Below are 16,972 nucleotides of genomic sequence, written 5' to 3'. Positions count from 1 at the left end.
TATTCTTACCCCCTTCCAACTAAGTTTTTTTTATAGTATCTTTTGAAACTTAAATGGTAATTGTATACATTTCGTTAACCTTTTTAATTGAGAATAATGTACTAAACATGTTGACTGGTTGATAACAACTATTTTTAAAGATATAAGAGTTTAAAAGTTATGATAGGAAGAGAAGTGTTGTTAGAAAGTGCGCGCAGATAAAAATAATACTATACTCTACCTTCCTTTTCTCCTGCCATAAGCTTGAAATTTCAATAACTTCAAAAATAGTTATCCAAAACTGGTTATCGACCAGCCAAAATTGTTAGTACATTATTCTCAATTAAAAAAATTAATAACATGTATGCGTCATTTTGAATTTTGTCCAACTTTTTCATACAAATACTGACGTAACTCACTTTAATTGATAACCCGCGCTTTCTTTATTACCGGTGAATAAGGTAGTAACTCGATTGTATTCTTCAGAACTTCTTTGATCGATTCAAGATACGACCTTATTCGGCGGCTATACAGAAAACGTGTGTTATCAGTTTCAAAAACATAATTTTTTTTTTTAAGTGAGTTACGTCACTATTTGTTACTTCGGGACGTTGAAATGTATAACTTATGACGTCTAACGTTAGTTAGAACAATTTGAGTGGAAATACAATCTGCGATAGTCTCTAGCAATCAAATATTTTTATTATTTTCTATAATTTAAAATAATTCTTACTACAAAATGTATACTATTACATTTTGTTTTCCACAATATTGTGTGAAGTGTTACTTTTCTGACTATTCTATTCTGATAGACTATGTGAACACATAAATCATGGTTCATGACTATTTATCACAAAATTGGTCACACTAAAAATATCTAATTTTATTCTAAAACATAATAGTGTAGTGGTCTTAGCTGAAATTGAAATACCCTTTTCATTGACTGTAACTACGTTAACTAAACAAGAAATATAAAATGAAAAACATGAAAGTAACAAATAACAAAAAAAAAATTCAAGTGATTTACTGTGAACTGAAATTACGGCGAAAAACGACCAACACGCTATTATTGAAATTCTAGTAAGGAACTATGAAGAAAAGTGATGTTGCCATGGCAGTAAACGTTTTTACAATATCTTTAAAAGAGCCAGTATGTCATTTGTAGCAGACTATATACATTATTTTAATATTTTTAACTTCAAAAAAATGTTTTCCGTTGTATAACGCTATTAAAATCATTGCGAGACCTAATGTCTATAAAACTAGCAGTATTATGGATTTCAGTGCCACTTATTTGAATGAATTACAATTTCTGAACTCTCTAATAATATCATAATATCAGATTTAACTTATACACTTCGTTTAATGAAGTGAATTTTTCGCCTTTTAACTGTAATACAGTTTTCTGTTCATATAAGATTATGTTAACTGAACCATGCCAATGTAATGTTAAACAACTGTCAAACTTAAAGATACTACTTGACGAATAATTATTTTCGCCCGATCATATTAAAATTCTACGGCCTACCGGTTGTAATTGTTTGGTTGACTTTTTTAGTTGGGCCATGTTCGAAAGTCTCGTTCATCTTGGTTTGCGACCGGCTATCTTGACCAAATTTTATGTTGTATAGTTTATCATTTTCTTTCTGGAACTCAGCTCCGCTTAACCCTGAAATTGCTATAAGAAATAAAGAATGTTTTAGATAGACGGTTTACTTTCAAAGAGTAAAAATAATAAATATGATCGCGAACCTAAATTAATTAGTTTTTGTTGGTATTTAAGTAATTTCAATCAAATTGAAATTTCTCTAGGAAAGTACGTATAGGGACATTTTTGAAATTTTATTTAATAGCAATGCTTTACAACTATTTAAATAAAATCATAAAAATTGTGTTTTAAATGGGAAACCTTTTAATTTATTATACATCTACAACGTACCAACCTCAAAAATATTACATTAATTTGGTTAGATAAAAAGTGTTTTTGCTCTAAAACCCTTTTTAGAACGAGTAAAACGCATTCTATGTTAGACCTTATGTTTATGATATGTCTACTATACTTATGTCTAAGAGACAAGTAAAGAACGTTATCATTGTCTTGAACTTAAAACAAGAATGATTCTGAACCTTCTAATGACGTTCTCCGGGTACTTCCACGATTTTTTTAACTAAATTAAATTGGAAAAATGTATATTGAGCTTAAAGCAATAATTAGAGAAATATATCTCATCAGTTATCTAAAGATTATCGATTGTCTTATAAACAATCCACCCACACCTAATCACCACCTCGTCCTTATCTTATCCTATACATTTCCATTCCTATCTCCTTTAAACCTAATCAGCATCCTATCCGGCGATTATCGAATATCGCCTAAATGGTATTGTTTTTGCGTTAGTGAAAATTTTCATGAAATGACATTCAGGTAAAAATGTATTACATGAACATCATCATTATCATCAGCTTAATAGGCCTTTAAGGCCCGACGCTGCCATCATGAGATGATGGTTTATTGACGAATTTTCTGTTCAAACGGATCGTTAGTCCATCGCCAGAGAGAGAGAGAGATCGTCCTTTTCACTGGACGATTGCTCGCCCAGCAAACGAAGCGCCCGTGACCGAGTGTCGAACCAGTGACAGAGAACGCTAACACACTGCCGCCTACCCACTCGGCCACTCGTCCTTTATAAACATCATATATAAAAATGTATTTCAAAAACTTTTGAACTCAACACCCTACAGCGCTCAGATCTATACTGATGCATCCAAAACCAACACAAGAGTTGTAATTGCAATCATCAGCAATAATAGTTCCTCATCTTTCAGATTATCAAAGCTATTCTGTTACATGACCCCATAATTAACATCTGCACAGATTGGCTCAGTTAACTTACTAGTCTTAAGCATAACTTTTATTCAAGCAGTCTAGCAATAAAAATAGGCAATATTATATTACTGCCAAATAAGTCCATTCAGTTTATATAGATACCAGGCCAAAAATCCAAATTTAGAAATACTTTCGTACTCAGCTTTTGTCGTTATTCATAGGACTGTCAATAATCAGTATAATATATTGTCTTAACTTATGGAAATTTGAATGGTGGCATAGAGATAACAATAAATTAAGATAAATTAAACATTCTATCTAAGATAACATTCTATTGAGTATTAACCAAAGCCCAAATGGTATAATCTTAATTACGAGGTCGTAATCAACAGACTGAGAATAAGCCATTCTAGGATGTCAAATTTACCTTGTGAAACTTGTGGTGAACCTCTTGCAGTAAAACGCCTTATTGTTTAATGCCGAAATTAGATCTAACCTAGGGATTTTGGATAACCTTTTTGAGGCTGTTAGATAATTATTTTATTCTCAAATTAATTAATACATATAATTCAATATAAACTCTTCTTCTGCTTATACTCATTGTATCATCAATAACCTGTAATTATTTTTGTAAGCTAATAAGTTTAGCTGTTGAAGCTTAAACAAGATTAAGATATTTCATTTCACTTCAACATTTTAAAATAATAAGTAAATAAATACGCAGTAAATTTCAAATTTGAGGTGAATGAAAGCACGGGTAATCATAATTCCCACCAAGTGAACTAAATTCTTAGAATTTTTAGTTATTAAGCATAATTTTATTTACATTAAGATCATTATTTTTAAACTACAATGAAAAACTTTATCTCTCGATTTCGTAATCATAGATTTTTTTATTATATAGTAATGTTAGTCGTATACATATCAAACAAATCTACTAGGTACTCATAAACTGGGCTGGTGTTAGGGAGGAGCAAGCTGGGATCGTGTCTATGGCCTCATGTTGTTCAGGACCTCGCGCTGAAAGTTAAAAAAAGCATACAAATCCAAAATGGTAGCAAAGAACTAGAATTAATATTTTCAGAAATTAAATTTTAGTGAAAAAACGGCGTGTCACTCATGAAATAGTATTTTCAGTCGAGGTAGCCGTCGATATATACTTTATACTGCTCAAACCATGAAAAACCCTTGTCCTAATAATAAAACAAAATTTGTTTTTGTTTACTTTTTAATGCAGTGTCAACGGATATAACCTAACCTAACTATTTGTATTTAAATTTTGAAATAACTTAATACCTATTTACAACTATTGGGATTACTCTCACTTAAATATCTTCACTAGCCACCACAAGTTGTGTAAATAAAATACCCCATTCAAGTTTTAATAATTTTTCAACTCAATACCTATCATACATTTTTATTTTTTAAATAAAATCTTGAAATTAATAAATCTTTAGTTTTAAAAAAATTATCAGGCATTTAAAAAAAATTGTTTGTCTTTTTTTAGCAAGATGCCTTGCAAAAAATGGTTTTGATTGACACGTTGAAATGCCTTATTTATACTACATACAATATTCTTAAATATTTTGGAATTGTTTGGAACATAAGATGGTCATTTTTAATATTCATAAAACTTTTTTTATAGAATTGGACACTAAAATGTCAAAATGAATTCATCACACCTAGTTAAAAAATTAAATGAGTACAATTAGTACTCTCTTTAAAAAAAATATAATTACCCTTTGTTGATAATAATTAAAAATGTTTTAATAATATATACCAATCAATCAAAGAAATTTGATATTGGTAAAAGTATCGAGTGCCAACCTCTGCTGACATTCAATGCTGTTAACTTATCACAGCAAAAAGAGTTAAACAGATTCTTTGTTATTGACGTTTAGAAAAAATCAATAATGCAACTAATGATTTTTCTTAGGAAAAATCTCATAGGTCAAACAATAAAAACACCCACTCAATCACACACACGTAAACACACAATTGGTCAACTCTAGACGTATGTATAACCTAGATGATAACCTATTAAACGCTGCCTCATTTATATGTTGTCGTTGACTATAATTTATGTGTTAATCAAACTGTACCACTGGTTACGTATCAGTAACTATAAATATAATGTAAATATTTTAGTATGATGACTCATAACACTTAATTATACTCCGTAATACATAAGTTTTTATTTGTATTTAACGATATTAAAAGTTTTGCCTTCATCCGTGTTCGTTTAGCTAAGAAACAAAATGAAATATTACTATCCAATTCGGAAATTCTATTTTAATTACCTAGTGTTTAAGGGCAGGCAAATAGTGTTTCAATAAAATTAAGTTTCTTCGCGTTTTTAGCTCATAAACCAATATCTATTCTAAGTTGTTAATCTATAAGTTTGTATGAGCCGATTTTATCTAGGGTTTTTAACTAACGAATCGATTAGACTTTAAACATAATAGTTTTTACATTAACCAGTACACGATTCGTTTGGTACTAACCGGTTAAAGTGTTGGCCATCTGTCGTTTTCTCAAACTTGTCACTCCATCTCCGCCCGTCGGACTGCTTGCCTCGTCTTCGTCTTCATGTATCGTATAAACGTCGCCTATACTCCTGTCGTAGTACACCTGAGATGCGTCGACAAACTGATGCTGATCCAGCTGTTGCTGCAGCAAATCCTGTTGCTGCTGCTGTTGCATTCGGACCGTATCCTCCAACAATACCTGTCCGTTTTCGTCTAGCAATGGCATGGGTTTTAGGTTGATCTCGTTGACCAGACACTCGGCTAGGCTGACATCATCGCTGGAATCCGAACCTGACCGTTCAGCCGACGATTGCTGGCCGCCATACTGGAAGTACGTGGACGTGTCGTTGTCCGGCGACACCGGTGATAGCTGCTCTGGCGATGGTTGCAGGTGTTCACCGTTGTAACTTTGATATTGCTGCTGTTGTTGCCGTTTAGCAGCCATCAAAGGCGCGTAATTGGCCGAAGCACTAACTGTCTGCGATTGATATGATGGCGAACTCTGTTGATGCTGTTGCGGTGACTGATATGGAGCAGAGTTTTTTTGCTGATGCTGTTGCTCTTGATAGTCTGGATACCCACTATTTTGTTGTTGCTGCGGTTGCTGTTGCCGTTGATGCTGCTGATATTGAAGATTTTGCTGTTGTTGTTGTTGCTGCTGTTGCATCTGCAGTTGTTGTTGGTGTTGTTTTTGTTGCTGCTCTTGAATGTTATTGCTACCGTAGTAAGTACTTTGTGAATTTGGGTAAGTGCCATTATTATACCCTTGCCTGTATTCGTCCGTGCTCGACTGAATGTCGTGTTGAGATGACGCGTTTGTATTGCTAAAATACAAGAGATTCAGATGAAAAATAATATGTAATAAAAAAGCCACAGTAATGCTAGATAAAAACAAATGTAATATCGAGGCTGTGTCCGCCTGACTGACCGTCTCCCCCAAAAATGTCATAGTCATGTTTCCCATTATTCTTTATTTATTTACAAATACCTATTATAACTTGTTTATTGTATTTTATAGTATTTATCATTGAATTTGATTTATCAATAGTTTCTTAAATCGTGACGAATTAGTTTTCTATAAAGATATAGTTGTAATTAAATCTATGCTTTATTGTAAACATTACAGGGAGATAATGTTCGTTTATAAATAATATAATATACTATTTAAATGTCTTATTACCTAATCGGTTCTTCCATGTTTTTCGCTTTGGCCATTACGTTTTGAATAAGAGCCCGTTCTTCCACGCTCAAATGACTTAGGTCTAAACTCTGCGGATCCGGTTCGAGACCTGCGGACCAGAAAAATACAAAATAACGTTTTATTTATCAATAGATATATAATGATAGATTACACAATACATCTTTGTAAACTCACTGACCACGCTACTGACCCTTGACGCGAAGCGTATTCTACGAATATCTAGAAATCAGCTAGTATGCAGCGGTTCCCAACCTTTTTGAGACTATTACCCATAAATCAGGTTAGATATTAACAAATACCCCTCTCTCCTAAAAAGGGAGGTAATTACCCCCAGGTTCGGAACCGCTGGACTAACTGATAGTTAAAACCATTAAATTAAATATTGATATCATTTTATATTAATAGGATATGATGCAGAGTTAATAATAATAGATATAAAATACATAAAATAAAATAAAAATAGTTTAGTCTTTACCCCTCAAAAAATCGTGTTTTACCCCTTGGGGAGTAATTACTTGGGGATTAAAATATTATAAAAACACGTTTTGAAAAATGGTAAGAGATTAAAAATTTCTAAAATATTATTTAGAAAATGTTATTTAAATATTATGAACAAAATATTAATGTTTTACTTACATTTTAAATAACATTATAATACTTTAATAATATGTACATATACATTTTGTTTAAAATTATTTAAACATATAACCCCCTGACAAAACATGATGATTTTATAATATTCTTAAAATATCAAAAAACTTTGTCAATATAATACTATTTTCCTAATTTTTTCCATTAAGGAAAGTGTTTAATTTTCGCTAGACCAACATCCTGCTGACTCGTATAAACAATTCGGACATCTATCTACTATTTGTTCAAAAACATGTATTTGATTTCTAATAAATAATATAAATTATTGGGTTTGTAAACCATACGTATTTCGGAACGCAAATATCGTGTTTCGATTCATTTGAAGTACTTATGTAGTCCGAGGATGTTAACAGAACGATATTTCAAATTAAATGTAAATAGAACCTTTTATGATTTTAAACCGGTAAAACATTTTTTTTTATTTCCTTTTAATTTTGTTCGTAAATGTAATTTCTTTTTAACTCATTTCTAAGCTCAACAGACTATTTCGAGTGACACGAGAAACATCTCCAGGGATTATAATCATTAACGTGTATCGAGAACAAAAATGTCGTTTCAGATATCGCAAACATTGTATCAGCTCAAAATGAAAATGTGATCATCACAATTCCAATCGCCGTTAGAATACATAAAAAAACCTATGCAGGCATAACAAAATTCAATAACGTTGCATTCTAATAATTGACGATAATAATAATTATTTGACGTGCGTACAAAGCACAATACAATATCCATTTTATCAATTCTTTTTCCGCTCCTTTACATACCGCTACGCTCGTGTAGAAAAAAAATGTCTATATCAAATTACGGCATTTTATTAACTTATAGTCAATCTGTATAATTTGTTTTACAAACGTAATCAATGAGAAATTCACACTAATTAAAAAATATTTTTTCTTCTTGTTTTATGCATATACACACGGAGATCCATTAAATGTGAGATACTAATTTTCTTTAAAAATAATTACTATTATCTAGCTTTTTTTTAAGACATTTTAGTTTGCTTCATTTTTAATAATTATGTTCCTGCTTATTTTATAGGCACTAAGAAATGTGTCTTTTGGTTTTGATCTTTTCAACTGAAAATATCACACTTGAATACAATGTAGCTTCATTATAGGTAGGTCGCTCATTCACCAAAAAAATTAAATATTATTCAATAATTATATAAAATCTTTATGATAACGCTATTAGTCTTACACCTTTTATGGTAATTTTTCTAACGCACAAATTGTCCTGTATGAAATAAGTACTGTTCTGTAAATAAGAAAAAAGCAACAACCGATTTGATTTACTCTGCCAGAAATCGTATAATGTCGTTTAAAAATCTTTGTTTGTTTTGCAGAAAATATTGCATTGCATTATTGAAATATTTTCTCCTTTAGATTTTGAGACATTTTCCTTTTGAAATAATGTAATTCGTGTATTTCTCGGAATTTGAGTTCTGAACAAACGTTAAGTTCTTTTGATATTAAAAATTGTCTTTGTTAGTTTTTTTAAAAGTCCAATGTAATAAGATTTGTATTTATTCGTATGGCAAATAAATAAAAAATGTAATAAGATCAAAAGCTCGAATATTAAATTATTATTATTTTTATTAACTTTGTAGTATAACATTTGTACTTTGAACTATAATTGGGATTCTTAATCGTGTTGTAAATATAATAAATTAAAGATGTAAATGCGTTTGCATGAACAGATATATTCACAAACATCAATCAACTAAAATTAATATTATTAAGCCAAACCGAGTCTATTGTATAATTAAAAGGCGGAGATCTTCCACAAACAATTTTTTATAAGTCGTGACCTCATAATTACATTTTTATGTTTATATATAGATTATAATAATTAAAAAATTATTTAAAAAAATACAGTATTATAATATTAAGTATAATTTAATTTTTCTGATTGATTCAATGAATGTATACCCAGCCATCGTGTAATTGAACAGCTGAGTGCAAAAAGGATGAAATTCCAAAAATATGAAAAAAATATGATATAGCCATTTTGTAGCTGAAAGAACTCAACTCATATAAGCGTATAAAGGATAATATTCCATTGAAACTTCATTTATAAATTATATAATTCCTATATAAATAATATAGGAAAAAGTTTCCTTTTATTTTCGAAAGTTGTATGTAAAGGAATATTATCCCTTTTCCTCTCAGAAATTCAATTAATGTCATTGACAAGTTCACAATCGATCAGTTGGCCTTATTCCAAGCGCAAACAGTTCTAATTAACCAATCGTGAAGTAAAGCTATTAAACTCTTACACTGTATGAGTTGTCTATATTATCTTCTACTTACTTCATTGAAAAAAACAGAACTTCCAATCGTATTAACGTAGCTATTTAATTGTAAATTGTATTCATGCAAGTTAAATAATTTCAAAAGAATTTATTTAAAAGATGTATTATATGTATAATATATTTATTGAAGCATGCTTTGTTAAATTTTGGGGTACTTTGACATTCTAAACCGACAGTGACAGGATTTAAAAAATAATTCTAAATGGAAGGATTTCAAAGACAACCGACGAAAAAAAACCACGTTCGGAAAAAGCCGGTAACGAGACTTCCATCCTGCATTATCCGACTTAAAGGAGCTTACGTTTTTGGTGAATACGTTATCTTTTTCTATATTTATTTTGCTTTTCTTAGAAATATTTCCAATAGTGACACATACAGCTAAGCCTTTGTTGTTTCAAATAAAATAAAATATGCATGACAAGTTAAGTTGTTTATCAACATTCAGAATAATAAAGTAAAAAAAACTTGCTTTAATCTGTTTAATTGTCAACGACCAGCAAAAAGAGGCCTGGAACGCGTTTAGCCTACTAGACATATCACTTATACATGTGTTATTTCGTGCCACATACACTCCATCTGAAGTTCAGATGAAATGGTCAAAAAACATAAATTTATCATTATAAGTAATAATAATATATAATATATAATATATACTAGCGGTTTTTTCGAAACAACTATTGGTAAGCCGTGAAACGAAATACTAAAATACTTTAGTCTTGTTTTGTCGTTATCAATGGGAAGAATCCGTCAGGAATGACTTGCGCACACTTTGTACTCTCAAAAACACATTGACTGTGTGCTTACACACACACGCAGCACATTATACGCCCAGTCGACCCTGCCTCGACGGAGCGGTCGATTTTTAAAAAGGGTGTCGGCTAATATTAAGGTGCACCGCATTGTTTCTTCCACTACAGCGACGACCGAGGCAATGATGTTTAACGCAGCAAATATGTCAGCAAAAAAGATCATGTAATCGATAAACAATAAACATATAGTATAAACATGGTTATTTCTTATCCAATAAAATAAATCTCGGTTGTAAACAATAAGTTGGGCAGACGATAATATTGTTTCGTTAATCAATAAACACAAACATTAATAAAACCATCAGTGGTCGATCCATTACGTCAATCACCAACCCCCTTGACTATTTCATAATTACAAACTTTGTCGGACGTTAATGTTAGTTGATAATTGTTGGGGGAACATGGCTTGTAACCTTTTATTTTACAAGTTATCAGTTAACAGTTTAGTATAACTTAAAAGTTATTAATCAAACAAACGAAATTTAAGTTATAAGAAAACTTTATAACTTTTCTTAAATTCGAAAAAGAAAAATTTAGGTCTCCAAAAGATCAAAACTAAAGCAGATTTCTCCTTTGTTTTTATGTATCTCGAAAAACGTATGTTTTGTTATTCAACATTTTTAGTTAATAGTTCTCTAATAGTGCATTATTACAGTTGGAAGTGTAGTCTAATAGTAACATTACCTTTTGTAAATCGCATTTTGTGCTGCCATTTCGTTTATAAATTAGAACTATTTCGAGTAATGCCGAAAACAAAACAAAAAACCTGATTCGACAATTTATATGAACAGTTATATTGAAAACACAGGGAACGGTGTGGACTATTAGGTTAAGGTAAAATTGCCAGCGAACACTAACGCTGGGCTGAATCTGGCTACAGAAACGGCAGTCTCAAGGGCAGTGCGATTTGTTTAGGAGGACATACTGTCATCCCCTCCCAAAGCATGACAGAAGTTATACAAACGAAAAAATTATGTCTCAATCAACTAACACTTAAGTCTGATAGAGTTCAACAAATTATAAATTTATTAGCCCAGTTTTAAGTATATTCTTTTTACATATACCTATATAAATATATCATCAAAAGATGACTTGTGCATAAGAGGAAGATAAAATTTGAGCCGGCCAAGGTTTTTTTTTTAATCCATATTTGAAAAACGTAATTTGACGGTTCGTATGAGTTATAATTGAAGTCAAGCTTGTATCTATTATTAACGCTACAATATTTGGTAATTCAAGTACAGAGTAGAGCGGTGCAGACTTTGAAGAGCCCTAGGTGTATAGGATAATATTACGTTGAACGTTGACACTTCAAATATTGTTCGAGGGTCGACTACAAAAATACGTTACACGCCTCGCAGTCTAATGTTAAAAAAGTTAACGTATACAAAGCATAGCGGAAATAAAATGATAATGCGTATTATTATATAACCTAGCGACGCTCGAGTATTACCATACGCATACACAATATGTACCATCAAGGACGGATAAGGTCAAAACCATTTTTGACTGAGCAAATAGGAATTCTTTAACTTTGCTATTTTGCCTATTTTCCGATCCTGATTGATGAGATTCTACGCTTATATTGTGTAGCATCATTTTTAAAGCGTACGCTATAGCTGCTGCGACAAAAATGGTTTCTGGTAAACTTATTTAAGCCTTCCCTCGAGGTAAATTTATCTTTTAATAACTATTTTTTTGGCACACCTCTATAATATTACACAGTGCATAAACTTTATAAAATGTATGACTCAAGGCTTGCTGGAAAGCTAGACAAAGAAACACAAAATGCCGCGACGGCTTGACGATTATTAAGCTGTAAACGAAAATATAACATTTGGACACTGACTGAATGTGAAATGCTCATTTAGATGGGCTTAAACCGATTATATCCGGAACCTGCAGTGGCATGAGATACTGTACGTAGGTAAGTCTGCATTACATATTTATCAAACCTGGTGTTTAAAACGTTAAGCCCTCTGATTATTGGTTTTGACATTAAACGCAGCATAGAATTCTACATATAGGTGTAGTATATTATTATATTCGCAGCAAAACCCAAACTCTTTTTCAAAATGCCGCACGGTACAGTCTTTGAACAAAATATATTAAAATATTAAATTTAATTTCTTCGGTTTAGGTCACGTTACAACCACATCTTTCAAAAACTTCTATGAGTGCTCAACAGTTGGTGGGCTCTCCTACGGTGTCCACATGATAATTGTTGTTTTTTTTTCATGTCTCACAAAGTTTTTCTAATTACATTTACAAAGAATAAATCACGGTTAAACATTAAAAAAGAAAACTAATTAAACTGATTTTCCAACGAACGTTTCCACGGATTTGATTCTCGTGGTCTGTTTAATTTAGCATGACATAATATACTATATTAAGCCGATCAATATCATCAAAACGGTAAAGTCATTAATTCGATGGTTCGCATGAAAATATTGAGCGTTTATTAAAATTAGGCTTTGAAACTCAGTGGTGCTTTAATTATAGGCATGACGTTTCTCGACTTTGATAACGCTACAAAGGATTCGAAATGAATTTATGTAACTGTAATATTTTCCATAACAAATGTTTCAAAGCTTTCTTCAGAAATAGACTAATTTATTTGTATGGACCAAAGAAAAAGACGTAGGAAAAATAAACACTATAATTTAACCAAAAAATAATTTACATAAAATGCTATTGGAACACTTAATATAATAAAAAAAAGTTCTCTATCATTAATATAAAAACCGGCCTTCAATATGTTTCGAATACTCCATTTAACTAAAACTTTAATAAGAAAAATATTACTAAACAGCTATTTTTATTTTCTAAAATTTCAATATAATAGGACAATATAATAGGATAATCTTATAGGATCAAGTGGAATTATTGAGAAACAATTTTAACGCAATTTGTATCATAGCTGTAAAACGATTTTGGTTGAAAACTTTTAATTTCGTGGCATGACACCTTGTTGATTAAATTATAAAATAACGTGTGATAATTTTTATAATATAATAGGTACTCTAATTTATACTCACTCCATTAATTTACTATTATCAAATGATAATTATTATTAGCGTTGACTATAAATAATATAGATAGCCCACTGGCATGTATTTTTTGTTACGCGTAAATTGTTGCCGTTGTAGAGCGCTTTTTACTGTTTTTAGTTAGGGAGGTAAATACCGTGACTGGCTGTATTGCGCCTGCGCGTCGTTTATCAGCTTAACTAGAAAGTTATAGGACAAGTTAAGTAATGCAGATGGGTGATGATGAATTGTATGAGGTTAATAGGTTAAAATACTTAGGGTAGTACAAACACATGATGTGTATGAGAATGACGTAATAATAGGGTAAATTGTGGATGAATTAAGTGACGAGAGCGTCAGGTGTTTTGTGTGACAGGAGGATGCCTATAAGACTGAAAGGTAAAATGTATAGGACGGTGGTAAGACTAGCAATGTTATATGGGTCGGAATGTTGGGCAATAGACAAGAAAATTGAACAGAGGATGAGTGTAGCAGAGATGAGAATGTTAAGATGGATGAGTGGAGTGACTAGGGAGGATAGAATGAGAAATGAATACATAAGGGTGAGTCTAAGAGTTGCATCAATTGTGGGGAGTTTGTGAGTGAATAGGTTAAGGCAGTGAGAGTTGTAATAAAGATGAATATAGAGGGAAAGAGAGGAAAAGAAAAACTGAAGAAAAGATGGATAGACGGAATAGAGAGTGATATGAGGATAGCTGGGGTGGTTGAAAACATTTTATAAGATCGAGCTCTATAAAAGTGTAGGATTAAGGTGGCCGAAACCATATCGTTAGGAATGTAATGCGAGGATGAAGAAGGCGAAGAATAGATTGATGATGTAAGATTAAAATTAATCATGACAGTCATTAAGTCATAATGAAATGCAGTTAACGATATTGAAAACGTCTAGTTGGCTCTTCGGGAGAAGAGATCCTTAAGACCTAATCCAACAGTGGCAGGGTCAGGTCTGAAATCTTGTGGACCCGCAACAGTAAATAATATTTTATAAAAAGCAGAATGCGTTTTAATTATATTAATATCTATTAAGTATATTAATATGGTTTTAGAGGAAAAAACGTAAAAATAATAACAAAGAGAGCAATATTTTGGAGGCAATGACATATCCTCTTTTCAACAGATGATCATAGAATAGTATATATAAAATGCTTTTTGCTTGATATTAAGATGAATAAGGAATATGCTTTTTTTAAGTATGCTATTTTATTTTAATGAAATCATCTTTAGATTTAATAGTAGGTATTTTTACTTTTAAACCATCATTGACCGAGTAAAACACATCCCGCGTTCACGTTAAACTCATTAAGGAAATGTTTTATTCGTAATCGCATCATTCCATGCGTCGTTATAGGTACATTATTTGGTAATTATTTAAAAATTGCTACTGACTGGGTCCATCCCGGATTGTAATGGAGAACTCAATATGACATTTGTAGGGTTGCACGCCTATTATTTTTATGAATAGGCCATTTAACGAACAATTGAAATTTATTTACCCAATGCCCATGAACGTGTTAAAGATTAATATACTGTGAACTTTTAAGAGCTGCTTTAAACTTAACACCCATACTAAAGCATACAAAACAGGTCATGAAAAATCTTTCAAACTTAATTCAAGAACTCGAAACAAACCGTAAAAACTTCTTATTCTAAAAACTTAAATTTAGTTGTAATTTGTAAGATATAAAGTAATAAACCTCGTTGTATATTTGAATAACATAGGAAATAATAATCCGAAATCGTAGCATGCTCCTTGCACTAGTCATTTTTAAATAAAAACAAAATTCAAAAATATAAAAAATTTAAATTACGAGACTGTTTTTCGGAATGGTTGTTTTTTATTGTATAATCGCTAAAACTAACAGAATAATATATTTTTAATTGAATGAGTATACATACATTTTATTATCCGCTCTACGGTAAACATTTACAATTACATTCTATATTTTGTAAGACCTAACCTTCCAAATCGACATTAGAACTTTAATATTCTTTCTATATATTAATACAGATATTGTTTTGTTTTTACATCATATAGTTTTTCCAAAGAATCGTTGTGAAAAAATCTAAAATGTTATATAAATATTTAATTTTTATTTTAAACTTAATATCTATTATATAACCCATATGTATTCTTAAACACCGGTAGATATTAAAAAATATAAAAATATTTATATCTAAATAAAATACCTAAACCAAACTTAAATAAAAAAATAATCATTCCATGATAGGCTACGTTGATTGCATTTTTTTTAATGTATACAAACTTTTTTTTCGAATAATAACTTCTATCCATCAAATATATCTCTATTTTATATATCGTAGTCATATGTCAATAATAAATAATATTAAATCAACCTTTAATTTAAACATATTAATTATTTTTTAAAGCAAAATGATTTACCTAATAAATTAATTAAACGACACTTTTTTTTATTTAATTATACATTTTTGATTTATATTTTAATTAAAAATACATGTATTTCAAGCTTGATGTCCTTTAAAATTGTGTAGATTATTCAACCAACGAATTAAACGCAATTAAATGTATACGTGAGAAGTGTTTGATGGTTTAATAATACTGAAAGATAAATATATTATTACAAGGTACTACTAACTTTGATGCTGGTAACTCGTAAACAATGTGATTAAAACTAATTATTGACTCGTAAAATATTGTTTGATGTCAATTCGTTAGTTTAAACAAGCTAATAAATCGTGAATGTGTTACCATATTATGCATTTCATACCATAAGATCGCATAGTTTCATAAGCAATTAATTAAATTTCATTATCCATAGATTATATTTATAATATTTAAATCAACAATTTCAACCAAAAGGACGAGGAGAAGTGAAAGAATAATGATGGACGGAATGAAGATAAATACGATTTTTTAAAATTCGTTCACAAGATCAAGTAGGGAAGTAAAATATTTATTTTATGTTATTATGACACAGAATTTATATAATTATATAACTAACCAACCATTGTTGGTCAATAACCAAGTTACTATGACAAAATTGTTACATTCGTAAGCAATTAATCAAAAAGGAAGAAAATTTAAGAAGAAAATGTGTTTTTATAATGTACAACTTTAAAGCACTTTTACATGCCAAGGTGATTCTAATAAGACCCTAAACAACAAAATCGGTTTCGCAGATCTGGCAGGAAGAATTGCATAAATTAACAAATTTTTAAATTGTTTTCATTTATATTTTGTATGTTCTTGACAAGTTCTCTCTACTGAGCTTAGAATAAACTTTCTATATTTTATAGTTTAAGAAAAAATTGAAAATTAAGCGTTTATAAGATGGTTACCACACGTCGTGTATAGTGGACAGTCCCCACTATATATTTATATAATTTCTAATAATGTCAATACTTAACAATCCATCTTCTCATTTTTAGTGTGTAGCATTTTTTTTTCTATTCAACTCAAGCTCTTAAAGTTACAGAGCCTCGTTTTTTTCATTTTAATTATCACAATTGATTTTATTTTTTAGATTAAAAAATTATAATTGCCCTGGAATCGGGCTATAGTTTAACTCATCGATCCGATTCCATTGCCGTGTGCAGTATAACCAATTATCTGCTTAAAAGTACTTTGACATGA

The 16,972-nt window shown here is 30.5% G+C and overlaps 1 protein-coding gene across 6 annotated transcripts in view; it reads right to left on the bottom strand.

Moving 5' to 3' along the window:
• Positions 1-16,972, bottom strand: part of LOC126844306 (putative uncharacterized protein DDB_G0271606) — a 66,524-nt gene that overhangs the window by 32,473 nt on the left and 17,079 nt on the right. For 4 of the 6 annotated variants that reach the window (XM_050582415.1, XM_050582414.1, XM_050582409.1 and 1 more), the window contains exons 2-4: positions 6,515-6,623; positions 5,311-6,158; positions 1,508-1,657 (exon numbers count right to left, since the gene is read on the bottom strand). In XM_050582415.1, the coding sequence (XP_050438372.1) occupies positions 1,508-1,657; positions 5,311-6,158; positions 6,515-6,549 (1,033 nt within the window). In that variant the 5' untranslated portion in view covers positions 6,550-6,623. The remainder of the gene's footprint in view (positions 1-1,507; positions 1,658-5,310; positions 6,159-6,514; positions 6,624-16,972) is intronic. The other 2 variants (XM_050582411.1, XM_050582412.1) reach the window with 2 other exon arrangements.

Source organism: Adelges cooleyi, unplaced genomic scaffold, assembly GCF_023614345.1.
Source record: "Adelges cooleyi isolate 19-005CV unplaced genomic scaffold, UGA_ACOO_1.1 ACOO_flye_CR_arks_rails_tigmint_CR_PRNA_651, whole genome shotgun sequence".
Lineage (NCBI taxonomy): Eukaryota > Metazoa > Arthropoda > Insecta > Hemiptera > Adelgidae > Adelges > Adelges cooleyi.
The sequence above is the reverse complement of the archived record's forward strand: the minus strand, read 5'-3'. Positions and strand labels throughout refer to the sequence as shown.